The following is a 14,739-nucleotide window of genomic DNA, read 5'->3' on the forward strand; positions in this document are numbered from 1 at the left end:
TGTTTTATCCTCAAAAAATTAAAATTGTCATTTTTTAGTTTGCTATAAGGTTTAGACATTCAAACCTACTTGTGTTACTTTTTTATATAGGTTATATGTATAATTAATATAAAAAATATCACATTTTACATTAATATATATGCATAATTGGTGTAAAAAATATTATATTTATATTCATTTTGCGTATAATTGATAAAAAATGACGCATATTAATTTTATAAGGATAAAATATGTACTAAAAATTCACAAAAAAGATGTAATTTAATAGTCATGAAATGGGTTAAAAATTTATACTATTAATTAATAAAAAAAAACAATGTAATTTGAATTTCAAGATATCTATAATAAATTTTTTAAAAAATATCATATATAATTATTTTTTATTAAATGGCTATATAAAATTATTTTATATTATGAATGAATACATTATTTTCTATTGGCTATAAATTTATATTTAAACAATATAATGTTAGAATTTTATGATGTGTAAATAATTTAATACATTATAAAAATATATTCTTTATTTAATTTTTTTCTTAAAAATATTTTATAAAAATGTATTTAATCAAGAAATACACTCATCTTCACCTTCATCTTCATCATTTGTGTCTCCATTATGGTCATCATATGAGCAGTCTGAATCACATATTTCAGGGGCAACATCTCAAATAAAGTGTCAATTTACTTTATCTGAATATATCACTCTTCCATCTGCCTTGACTATAAATATTGACATCTTGTTGTCATCTTTGACTTTAGGTTTTATCATTAAAGAATGAAAAACCTCTGAAGAGTTGTTGCTACTGGCTTCATCTAGTCTCTTGAAGGTTGTGGTCACAAGCCCATCTACAAATCTTCTAAAAGTGCCATGAGAGGTACTAAGAGGTTTAGTATTATCTTTGAACTTCTCATAACTGGTCACCCATTGAAGAGGGATCAGCTCTTGGAGTTCCTTTCTAAAAATGTTTCTGGGGATCTGGACAATAGATGAAGTTTCTTCTTGGCTATTAGCCAAAATAAAGAGAGCACTATCATGGCTAGTAGGCATAGATAGATTAACAACATGGTTCTGTAATCTATATATGATCTGATGATGCAAGGTAGCAGAATGGGATTCAGATTCTTGTTCAGCTCCATTGATCTAGATTTGAACTTCCATCCTTTGTGGGAGAGTAGGATCTCTCAAATTGACGTTGTAATTTGGGAAAATGGTGAGAACTACACTTCCAGCATGGAGGGTAGTTAATACAGTTTCGATCATGACATTTTCATAGTGGATGTAACTGGAGTCTAATAGAGAGACTCTGGCGGTTACAGGCAGTCCTCTTCTGCCATGTAAGGATAATACTAGTCTAATTGCTCCATAGTGAAGATAAGTATATCCCTAGTGTTGCCAACCTCTGATTAGTTATTCAGGAATCTCAATATTAACATATTGCTCCTCAGAAGTAGCACTCAGAGAGCACTAGTCCATTCTTAAAGATTGGACATATTCCTTCATATATGGTCTTCTAGTGGTAATCAAACTGGTAATAGATATTAAAGAATAATGATGTCTTTTAAATATGTTGTAGGGGCTCAACAAAGGATTTAGGGACAGAGAGATTTTGGCATCTTCTGAAATATATGAATATTTCACAAGATTTTTTATTTTTTCTGAAAGAGTTTTAGAGATATTTATGGGTAAAGAGAGAGTAAAATTTAACAAAACAGATTTCTTATTAGTGGATTCTGTCATTTGTAAAGATGTATTCTTACTGCATAAAGAATAAGAATATATTTTCTATAATAAGTATGTGGTTGACATAGTTTTTCTAAAAGAATGTTTTTATTTATTTTTGACAAAAATAAATAAAATAAAGGATTAGATATAAGAAACTTTTGTAATAAATAAATATTTGTAATAATAATACTTGGGAAAAGATGAGCAGGAGCAACATAAATGGGCTTATTGGGCATTAGCTGTAAGGCGCCCCATTGAGTGATGGAGGCCCACAGTTTTAAAGCTAGAAAAATAGAGGACTTTATCTGTTTTTAATTTTAAGGTGAAGAACTGTAGAGGAAAACACCAAAGACCGGTGTCTCTGCCATCAAGTGTAAACTGTAAACTGTAAACTGTAAACGCCGTCACTTATCAGGTTTTGGAATTAGTGCGTTACCGTCGTCAACCACTGAACCGGGTAAATGTATGAAAGGAAATGAAAGAATAAGAGAAAAAAGAAAACACAACTTACAAATTTTTTTTCTATTTAATTGAAAAGAAAATAAAAGAATAAGATGACTTCTAACAACAAAAATTTAAATTTTTCCTTTCTTTTATTTTCTTTCCAATTCAAATTTTAAAATTTTATTTTTTTCCTTATCTTCCTTCCTTGTAACTGTTTTTAGAGATTCTTATAGTAATTGTTTTTAGAGATTTTTTTAAAAAAAAATAGAAACTAATTTATGTTTGTTGTAAATCATAAGAATTATTTTTCTTAAAAGAAACAACTGATTTTATGATAAACTATTCTAAATAATTTTTAATTTTAATGATATTTTTTTAAACTACTAATTATACTGAAAAACTAAAACAAATATATAAAAAAACAAAAAATATATTTTTTTAAAAAAATATTTTAAAAAAGAAACAATTGAGCATGTCATACCTTAAAAATATATAATTATTTTTATTTTAGAGTCTTACCGATCAATATCCAAAGATACATGTTAAGAAATTGAAAATAGAAAGTTTTTGCTGAAATTCACATTAGAAATATATTAAAAAATCACAATAGAAATACAGTATTAATGACATTGTTTTAATATTTTTTTTAACACTTGCCTTTATTTGATTAGTGACAAAAATAGTGTGTTGGGAGGTTAGATCAGCTTATTATAGTTATAAGATGCAGACATGTTTCGCGTAGCAACTACCAAGGTTGTCTCAAGCTTACATTTAGCCACACCACAGCAACAATGTTAGATTTTCAACTAAATACCCTCCCGTGTTTGTCGCGTCGCGTGCAATCTACGTCTCTCACCGGTAATAGTAGGATATGTTTCATGACAAATATTCATAGCACTCTCTGATACTTTTTTTTTAAAAAAAAAAAATTATTGGTTAGAATTTATTAAAAAAAGGATTGCTTTTAGTGGATTTTTCTTTTTATTTAATAATTCTTTTTCTTTATTTATATTAAATAAAAATTTAAATCTACCAAAATTGATAATTTCAAAAAAATTCAATCAATCATAAAAAAAAGTCTTTAAAGAGAGTGCACTGTCATTTTCTCAACCAAATACATCCATAATTTAGTTCATTATGTCTTCTCAGATCTCATCATATTTGACTAATTAACCCTCATTCTTATATCATTTTATGAACCATAAACTCTCCTTCAATATTTGTTGCTTATATTTGTAAGAAAAATGTTATAGCATATTCTTTATATATATATTTAAAACATTTTTACAGTAATTTCTACCCCTTTATTTGATAAATTTCGTTTATTCATCATAAACTTGTATGATTGTATCCCATGTATTTACACTAGCAAAATATATTTTTGAACAACATGCACAAAGAATTTTATGAGTGATTTCGTTGGAGAGAAGAGAAAGAAATAAAAAAGTATTTAAATTAAAATAAAAAAAAGAGGTGTGAAATTCACACTAAGTTAAAAAAAAAAATCTTCCTTTTTTTCTTATTTTTCCACAATCAAACATACCATTAGTGTGTTTGGATTTCAGACTTAAATGGAAGTTAAACTCAACCCTTCCTCTCGTCTGCAAACAATAAACCAATACATATATTTTACCCATTTAGTTTTTTTTTGACAATTTGAAATTTTCAATCTAAAATTATAGCTTAAAGCATGGATGAATTTTTTCATCTTTCTCTTCCGCATCTCTTTATCTATGAATTGAGACCAGCAGGCCGCAGCCATTCCATTTGGTTCTTCTGTACGAACTATGAACGAAGTTAATGGGCATTTTGAAGAGAATTTGCTTTTTCTCTTATGAACTCATTCCTAATTAATTACTGCTACTAAATAGAGCTACATGTAGCATGACAATTCTCCTGTAACTTCGAGATTCTCGCGGGGAGTGTCCCATTCAGGGGCATCGGGAAAAAAAATTTCATGGGAATAGGAATGAAAACCCTTCCAGCATCTAATTCAGGGACGGATCAGGCATGTTCCCGTATATCATCTTATAATATGTATAACATAAATATAAGGGTTAATATATTTTACTAATAAAAAAATATAAAATAAAATTATCATATATATAAGTAATATCTTACAATTTGATTTCCTTTTTCACCTTTATTCATTTTTCAATGTTTCACCTTCGTTTCTTTTTCATTTTTTCACTGTCTTTACCTTATTCGTTTCACCATTTCATCCCCTTTACTTATTCGTTTCTTTACCGTTCATTTCACTTATCCTTCTTCAATGTTCGTTTCAACCCGTGAACTCGTGAAAGCTTTTATATTTGTGTGTTTTTGTTACTATTATTATTGATTTATTTTAGTATTTTTAATCATGTTTTAAATTTAAAATTAAACCTTAAATTTAATATTATTAAAAAATTGAGATAAAACAAAAAAATTATATTTTTTTATAATTTTTGATATTTTTTTAATATAAAACGGGCATTGCAGGAGAAATGGAAACAGGGCAAAAATTACCCCACCGTGAGAGTAGAGATGGGATGGGAAAAACAGAATAAGGTTCGGGGACGAGCAACGATAATACTTCCTGTCCACGCGGGTGCCATGCCTATCTACATGGCTGTATACACCAAAACTGTTGCGCACGTACTATTAATCTTATTTCAGTTTACTCGCTAATCACAGTAATCACTACTCAATCAATCAGTACTTGTATAACGGACCATTAATAATCTAAGAGTAATTATTCATATTATTAATTTTATAGTAGTGTACTGTATTAATTTAGTAGTAGTTTACACCGACAGTTTACCGTGGTACTTTATTTAATAATTTTATAATCTATATATTTTTAAATTTTATATAGTGTTAATGTTAAGAAAATAATTAAACAATTTTTTGTGTCCAAAATATTTATCATATCAAAATATTTATTTACTTTAATAATTTTTACTTTTATACTTTCAATATCAACTTTTAGAATTACTTGTTTTAACGTTTTAGTTCAAATCAAATTCGTATGTAAAAGATATAAAGATAAAAAATTATTAAAAAATAAGCGGAGTATTACTATTTTTAAAATAAAAAAGTTACTGTATGTTTTTTTAATCATTTTCCCCTTAATTTTTTGTTAATTATTATCTTAAAATTATAACTTAAAAAGTTAAAATTTTTTATATTTAAATTCTTCTTAATTACGAGTAGTCTTTAAAATTATTGGTTAAACAATTAATAAAATATATTACTCATATAATAGCGCTTTGTAATCTTTTTAATTATAAGATTTTTATCAAAAAATTATTTGTTTCTTTTTATAAGATATTTTTCTAATTTTTAGATATATTAATTATCTTTTTATATATTTTTATTTAATTATTTTCTCTTTAAATACTAATAAAAATAATTAAGTGGATAAAAAAATAAAAAATAAAAATATTAATAATTAATATATTTAATATGATTAATTAAATTAAACATTTTTTTAAAAAAATATGAATTAGTTAAATATATATTATAATGGGTGATAGGAGGGAGTAATATTTTAAACCAATTTTTTTCTTAAAATAAATAATGTACTATTTTTTACTACTATTTACAAATTCCCAATTCCCAAAACTAAAAAGAATTCCCACGAAACCGAGCACCACTCTTCCCCAAGACCTTGAAAAGAGACGTTTCTAGATTTACATCCCACCTAGAATTGGGCGACCGTGAGAGAATAAGAGGACAGGTAAGTAATTAATTACTGGACAGGTGTATTAGTAATCCATAAAAGAAGTAATTAATCTTATCTCGTACTTTTTTTTATATAATTATAATTCTAAATTATTTTACACCAATAAAAATAATAATTCTATGAAATTAGTTTTATTATTATTAATTGTTTATAAATTTTGTAATCTATATTATTAATATCATAAGAAATACAAGTAAAAAAATAATTAATATTACATTAAAAAAAGTAAAATGACAATTATTTTTAAATATATTTTATGCAATGATTATTATGAAGTAGAAGTACTAATTTTCTTGTATTTCAAGATCCAACGATAAACTTAAATACAATGATCTTGTTATTTCGGTTTCTATTATAAGGACCCATTAATAAAAGTAAAAAGGCAAGGGAGAAAATATTCGTAAACATTCTAAAATTTTTTTTTTGAAGAAATGGAATTAATAAAGAGAGAAATAAATATAAACTTTTTAAATAGTTTTAGTACTATACTTCTTCCATTTTATTTTGTAAGGAAAAAAAATAATTTCATACTTATTAATAAAATTAGTTAATTTCATTAAATGATGTTATTTTTAATTAAAAAATAATTTTTTCTTAAATTATTTTTATTAAAATTTAATATTAAGTATAAACTCTCAATTAAATAAAATGTATTTTAAAACTAATTTTATTAAATAAAATAAAAATAATCAAAATTTACTTATAAAAAAATATCATGTTTTTTTTCTTAGAAAAGAGAACAGGAGTATTTTTGATGACACTTAGATTTATTTCTGCTAATTTTTCTCCAAATCAATTTCTATTGGAGAGGATACACCTCGAGAACCAGAAGTGCCTTTTCTCTGAATCTGAGTCTATGACCTACCTAGGACCTATTGCTGCCATTTATCAAGTGCCAAAGGACCTCAAACTCAAAACAACTTCCTCGTCATTTCCAACAACCCAATGCCACTGCCCTACATCATTTTCAGTTAGACAAAGCATGAAAGCAAGAAAAACAAACTTATGTTTGCCCAGTTTTTTCTTTTTAAAAATTATATGTTCTTTTACTATGTTATTATACTGTAAATTACTTTGAACTTTATTGGTGTTTCATTTTTGTAAAAAAAATTTGGTTGATCAATTTTAGTAAAGGAGTGTTTTTTTAACTACTATAATTTTTTTTACAAATTTCAAATCCAAAACTTTTCTTAAAAGATTCTAATGCAGTTCACTTGCACCAACATAATGTTGGTTCTTAACGATTATATTTAAGTTTGAGTCTACAATAAACACTTTAAAACAAAATATAAATTGTCTTATAGTTTTAGTTTTTTTTCGTTACATTAATAGTTTTAGTTTAAAAGTCTCTTTAAGTTAAAAGTTTTATTCATTTTTTATATCAATTTGTTCGTAATGAGAGAAAAAGAAGATAAGGATATGTAGTTTTAAATGACTGTAATTAGTTTTAAACTTTTTTATATTCTTTTTAAAATCAAACTTCTAAAAAGTGTGACTTAACTTCTTCTAAGAAGAAAAAAAATTGAGTCAAATAGTATTTTACTCAAAAATCATTTTTCAAATGTGTATATATATATATATATTGGTTTTGTTCATGTATTATTTTTTATGCAATTTTTTTTGAAATACCGTTAAACATTAAATATGAATACTTTTATCATTTATTGGAAATATTTATTGTATTAATGTGCATTGTACGTGTATTAAAAAGAATAATAAAAATATAAAACTCATTTTCATACTTATTTTTCAAAGAGCTAAAAATATTTAATATAATATATTTGATGTTCTTTATATATTATTTAAAGAAGCCAATTAGAAAAACTGAATTGAAAAAGTAAATTTAAAACAACATTTTATTAGCAAGTATTCCCAAAATAGATCTTAAGAAATTAAAAATATAAAATAAATAAAAACATTTAACTCATTAAAAAATTAAAAATATTTTTTAATAAGCATGATAAAATACTCATTAACAAAATAAACTCTCTCTCTCTCCTCCCAAGTCATGTTCCATGATTTTACATCACCAGTTCACGTTCGTCAAGCTTATCCAACCAAGCAGGGCAACACCGATACTTTATAAGTACATGTTTCTAATACGCCACCCGTGTCTAGTATTTCTATACCATGTATGTGTATTGTTTCCAATGGTCAACATTAACGAAAGTCTTGTTCCATATATATTTTTTTTAATTATTACGCATGCCTTGTAAATAAGTATTCTTTTAATCATATTAACTTAAATCACAGTATAAATACATTAAATTTATAATATAACTTTTTTTATAAAAAAATAGCATGTATTTTTCAACAAAGATAATTCAGTTCAAACTAGAAAAAATTACTATAAATAAACATCTTCTTCCAATTGTAATTACATATTTAAAATTTAAATTCAAAATCACTTATTAAATTGAATTAATTTTACGCTAGTTAAATTTCTACCTCGAAGTGTTTATTTTAATTATATATTTAAGACTTAAATTCAAAATTACTTATTAAACTGAAATAAGTCGATATAATGGGAGAAAAAAAAATAGAATATCAATATAACATTTCAATAATTTTTTTTTTAATTGTAATTATTTAACCTGTTTCTTGATAAACCTTTTTGGCATTTTCCAATTGAATTTATTATTCGGTATATTTTTTGTTGGAATATTATAGAGTAGAATGTAATATAAGAACTTTAATGGTTTGGAAGAGAAAAAATTGATGTTTTCACTACATCCATCGCTTGCTGTTGGTTGCCACAGTGATTTGGACTTGAAAGCGCCCATCTTTTCATGTCTATTGATATTGATTGTTGATGCATCACTTGGCTTGTTGATGTCCTCTTTGAATCAATCTCTCTTTCCATACGACTCTTCGTCCTTGACTGTTTCTTCATCTGTGTTCAACCCTTATGCTTTTTTAAGCAACCGTCATCACACTCTCACACTCACACTTCACACTTCACAACATAGAAGACAGATGAGTTCTTTGCTACCTCAAGTTGCCAAGAACAAAGCAATGTGGCTGAATCCCAAGGTTTTGGGTTTTAATCCTCCTGAAAGATGGGGCCACTCTGCTTGCTTCTCCAAGGGGCTTATGTATGTCTTTGGGGTATGTATCACTTAACTTGAATCCCTTTTACTCATAAAACAAAACAAGTTTTTAGTTCCATGTAGTGATTAATAACCATTGGTTAGTTTCTTAATCTCATCTATCCTTGCTGGGTTGTCCTCATTAATGATGTCTGGACAGACACTGCTTCCCACATGTTGTAGTAGTAATTCTTTGGAGCTGTGCTTTCCTAATGATGCTGTTTCTGTATAGTTATGTCTCTTCATCTCTGGGAATTTTTCTCATTAATTTATTCACTTTCTAGTTATTAATTAGTACTACTTCTTTCTTTCTCAAGTTCACCGAATTATTGCTATCTATATATGGCTAAGATCCAAAGCACTTTCTTCTCTGAATTATAGTTTTTTCCTAATCGCTTTTACCACCTGTTTTTCTTGGAGACAGTTAACTGAATTCATTTTTCTTACTGTAATTAGTGTGACAATACGAGTTTGGGTTACCAACATCTTTCTGCTTTCTTAATATAGCAATATTCACATTTTTCATTTTTTCATTTTTTCATTCTGCTTTTCTCATCCCTCCCTGCGTTGTAAAATATGCACCTAAAAAGAAACTGTGCTGCTTCATTGTCTTGGTAATATGAGACCTCTTACTTTATTGCCTATATTGTCTTTCTCTTGCCACTTAATACATATTGCAAAAATTTAAGCACAATTAATGAATCATAAAGAGATTAACATAAAAAAACATTATTTTGCCTGATTTTTTTGGGTTGAGATCGGTTGGTCCATTAGACCAGTTTAGAAAATGCAAGAACATAATTAACATTTCCTTTCTTTTGCTCTATCACTTGCATTTCTATGCAAGCACGTTTTGTCTTGTCACATTGCCTTGCAAACTGCAAATAGTGGACAATATGAAATATTTTATATACTTTTACAGATTAAAGTTGTGAATTTGGTAAGCTTTAATGGTTGGCAGTATGGCTGCATTTTTGCGTCTACTATTTCAGGGTTGCTGTGGTGGACTGCATTTTTGCGATGTTCTGACTTTGGACCTTAACAAAATGGTTTGGAGCAAGCTTACTACCACAGGTGAAAAGCCGGGGCCTAGAGATAGCCATAGTGCTGTTCTTGTGGGGCATAAAATGATAGTGTTTGGTGGCACAAATGGCTTCAAGAAGGTTAATCACATTCATATACTTGATCTTGTTACCAAAGAGTGGGTTCGACCTGAGTGTAAAGGGAATCCTCCTTCTCCTCGTGAAAGCCATACTGCCACACTTGTTGGTGATGAAAGGATAGTGATATTTGGTGGAAGTGGAGAAGGTCATGCTAACTATTTAAACGATTTGCATATTCTTGATCTTCGAACCATGAGTTGGACTTCCCCTGAGTTGAAAGGTGATTTGCCTATCCCTAGGGACAGTCATAGTACACTTGCAATTGGGAACAAGCTTATTGTGTATGGTGGAGACTCCGGTGATCAGTATCATGGCAATGTTCATATGCTTGATATGACAACAATGACTTGGTCTAAAGTATGCTCTTCCCTCCTCCTCTCTGATAATTGCTAATAATTTTATTGAAAGTTTGGAGAGGGTGAAATGTTATATTTTCTACTAAAAAGGGTTTCGTAACAGCTTTCTAATCTTGGCATTTTAATGACAGTTGTCAATTCAAGGTTCTCCACCAGGAGTCAGGGCAGGTCATGCTGCAGTGAACATTGGAACCAAGGCAAGTTATGTTAGTGATATTCATTTTTATTAAGACCTACTTAGTACTAAAGAGTAAGTAGTATATCTACAGACAATGTTATACCATCCAATTACAAACTACTTTAAAACTCATTTCAGCAATGATTTCTTATTGATTCACATTGTAAAAATTTTTACGTTGTCACATAAAAATTAAACTCCATACTAAATTTATATGTAGCTCTTCTAATGTATTTAATAGTCAAGTTTGTCAGGGCATTCATGGATTTTTAGCTTATTAAATAGAGCCATATTAAGATGCTCAGTTTCTTTGTTAGTCATTTTTATTAAGAAAGTATTAGAGGTATATTAATTGTGCATGATGTAAATGTACAGGTCTATATCATTGGAGGAGTTGGAGATAAACGTTACTATAATGACGTTTGGATCTTTGATATATGCAATTTTTCATGGACTCAACTTGATATACGTTTTCACCAGCCACAAGGGCGATTTTCTCATACAGCTGTTGCTGCTGGCATGGATATTGCAATATATGGCGGGTAGGATCCTATCTACGAATTTAGTATTCCTAACCAATGTTACAATGCTCTTCTATCTCATGCAGTTTTTATTTTTCTGTTTGCAGGTGTGGTGAAGATGAACGTCCTCTCAATGAATTGTTAGTGTTGCAGGTTGGAGCAGAGCATTTAAATGGAGTTTACTACATTCCCATGTGCAAACCTTTTGGAACTTATTGGAATCAAGAAAAGAAGATTATCCCAGGAGAAGCAGATGCCAACTCGGTACAGAAGTTCATGTAGCAATGCCACATTATCAATTACCTTGTTTGTTTTCACCAAAAGTAGAACTGACAGTGATTTTTGAAGCAGAAAACTTTACTCGTGAGGAATAACGTGGAAGCTTTTGGCAAAGGAGCTTATGAAGTTGCATCAGAAAAATTGCCACCTTATCACTTTGATTCAGGTGGGTTGAGTTTTATGCCTTATTTGGATAAACTTCTTAGTAGGTATTCCTGTAAGTGTTTATTGAGAAGTTATGCTTCTTTAGGTGTAAATGGAGACTCCAAAAGGGTTGGTTGACTGAGTATAAATGATTATGTGTAGATACTTCACGACAGAAGAGGAGGAGAATTGCTGCTGCAAAGGTGTGCGATGTTGAATCAGAACAAGAAGAAAACTTTCTTACATTGTCCCTTCATTCATTTCCATGTCAATCCGATCAAGAACAGACCCCAAGTCAAAAAGCAAAGACATTGTTTCCATCCACTTGCCAATACAACAATGGCTCAAATTATAAGAGAACTTTGAAGAATGTTCATTTCCTACAACATCAACTAAAACAAGAACATTGCCTTTATGTTCGTGAGGATAGAAAAAGAGCTCAACTTCAGGCTGCAGAGCAGAAATCCATGGGGCGAGGACCAATTCAACACCTGGTGAATCTTTACCTCAATAGTTTTAGAATTCCACTCTATCATCACCTGACACATAGCCGAGTTTTTTAGTTTAAGAGAAATAGTTAATAAGATTTATTATGTGTCACGCAGAGATTGATCGTGGCCATGGTGGTACATGATCATGCAATAATTTCTTATTATTTGAAAACTTGCTCATTCTTTTCACTCATGATTTTTAATACAAGATTGGTGCTGAAGTTCGGGGGAGAGTTGATGGACCCTTTGACTCAGTTTCGCTCTCTCCTGCAGCTGTGAATGGAAGGATTTTCAGGGGGGTCATATTTTCACCTGTAAGCTTCTAAACTTTGGTGCTTTAACATGTCACATTATGATCAATATAATTTATAGTATGTTGTAACCAGTTTAAGTAACAAACAAAAGTTGCATCAGGGAGCAGCAGGAGTTGTCTCAAAAGGGGGCAGTGTCGAACCAAAGTGTTCTCTAACAAGTTCTTTTCCTTTTTCCTCTCAAGCATATTTGAACTCCAATCATGTGGGTAATTTAACGGCTTCCCAACAAGCACCTATTCGTTTGCATGCAGAGCCATGCCATGGTTCATGGCAAACGCCAGTTGCATTACCATTTCCAATCATTCGAGGCACTCCAAGTGTTGTTTCCAAGGAGAATAAAATCAATAGTGACCTTCAAGGGTTGGTTTTAACCCTCGGAGGACCTGCTAGTGGACACCCTCAGGTAAAACATTGAGGTGGCCAAGAAAATAAGGTTTATGTAAATTTCGGACATTATCCCTACGTACTTGAGTGGTTATCAATTTCCTGAATCAATCGTTATCTGTATAATATTTTGATTTTCGCTTTACAGTGTAATCCTGTCTTCTTCCCATGAAATGGGAAGATTTTTGTATGATGATAATGGTTAATAAGATAATTTCCTCCTAATGGTGTTAAGTTATGAGGATTCTCTATACATGAGCAAATTAAATATTCAAGAGCATGGATTCATTGAACATGACCTCTCATGTCAAAAAGTAACGTGAAAAGACTTAAGATATAAAGCGACAAACAAGTTTGGGGCATAAAGTGTAACATATAGAATTTGGATCCAGTAGGTTTTAATTGTATTCGAAAAGAGGAAATATACATGATTTTTTAGTTTATAGAAAAGAGACACATTTATGTGTTAATTAAATTTCACAAATTTTAAAAATAATTTAACTTTAGCACATGCTCTCATCCTCATCACTTACAATGCATCGATCAATATATGGGTGCATTCTGGGCACAACGTGGATGAATAGCTTCCGAAAATACTCAAAATCCGGCCTATAAGGTACAGTTATTAAACTGTTACAGTTAAAAAAGATAAAGAAGTGCTCCATGTACTTAGCATACAAAAGCGTCATGTCAACTAAAACAGTTGAAACAACACGTGGTGGCACTAATGTGTTAATTAGTATATAAATTTATTGTTATTCGAATGAAATTGAATTTGATCACTTTAAATAAGAATTTAAATTCAAATTTTACAGATAAAAAAATGTATTAAAAGAAGAAATTATATTAGAAAAAAATAATTATTGAAAAAAGTAAATAAATATTTTGAATTAAAGTGAAGATGAATTAAAACTGACAAATTTAATGGATTGTGTAATTTTATATTGTTTATAACAAAATAAAAAAAGAAGAAGTGTTTGTTAAAAGATAGAGTTGGAGACATGATTTGTATATTTAGATAGGTTTTCAGGGTAGGAAGGATTTGAAGAGGAAGCGGGCGGGTGAGTCGGGCACAGTTCACAACAGAAAAATTCGCCCGTGCTTCCCGCGGGACGCTGTCGCTCTGTCTTCTAACGTTGAAATTGGGCCACACTGTCACTTGTCTCATCTGTCTGCCACGTCTACGGATAGATACATACAATACACACTGCGCCTCATTAAATCAATTATATGTTCATAATTTGTAAAAAAAAAACTCCACTGAGAAAACATGTTATTTTTATGGGAGTAAAATGAATATTTGTTTAATTTTTTTTATTTACTTATTTTTTTATTTTATTTTTTATCTTTTTTACCTTTTTTTTTATCTCAATCAAATAACTTAACTTTATGTTTTCTATCCATTCATTTTCATTTTTTCACATTTTTTTTATCACTTTTCACTCCTTCTTTACCAAATCTCATTTTCTTTTTTATTTCTAAAAGTTTTAAATCTTTTACTTTTAATCCTAATGTAAATTGTGTCTGGTTAATATTCTTTATTTTTTTCTAACTCTTTTTTTAGTTTATGTTGATTGATGACCTAATGACTTTGATACTTCAAAGACTTGTCAAGTCCAATAAAATAATCATGTATATTTTTTTTTGGTAAACTAAACTTTTAATTTTTTGTTAATTAATTTGACGTTTTCAACTGATAATAGATGAAGGATTAAAAATACAACTTATAAAATAATAATACTTTTAATAAATTGTTTATTTTTAAGTAAAAAATAATTTTAATTTTGTAAACTTGAATGCAGACTAATACTTAGTTGTTAGAATTGTTCTTCAATTCTTACGTAACTTGTAAGTAAAAAGGGTTTAAAAAAAAATCCAAATATAATATAAGAAAATGGTTGGCAATAATATAAAATTATATTTTGG

At 28.8% G+C, this 14,739-nt stretch overlaps 1 protein-coding gene across 1 annotated transcript; it reads left to right on the plus strand.

Moving 5' to 3' along the window:
- Positions 1 to 8,608: 8,608 nt before the first annotated feature.
- On the plus strand, positions 8,609 to 13,051 carry LOC100796366 (acyl-CoA-binding domain-containing protein 4). The gene is made up of 9 exons (XM_006604726.4): positions 8,609 to 9,002; positions 9,976 to 10,503; positions 10,634 to 10,699; positions 11,056 to 11,222; positions 11,309 to 11,465; positions 11,553 to 11,646; positions 11,787 to 12,118; positions 12,325 to 12,429; positions 12,530 to 13,051. Exons 1-9 carry the CDS (start codon positions 8,613 to 8,615, stop codon positions 12,842 to 12,844), a joined length of 2,154 nt encoding a protein of 717 aa, XP_006604789.1. The 5' UTR covers positions 8,609 to 8,612; the 3' UTR covers positions 12,845 to 13,051.
- The last annotated feature ends 1,688 nt before the right edge of the window (positions 13,052 to 14,739 follow it).

Source organism: Glycine max, chromosome 19 (assembly GCF_000004515.6).
Source record: "Glycine max cultivar Williams 82 chromosome 19, Glycine_max_v4.0, whole genome shotgun sequence".
NCBI lineage: Eukaryota > Viridiplantae > Streptophyta > Magnoliopsida > Fabales > Fabaceae > Glycine > Glycine max.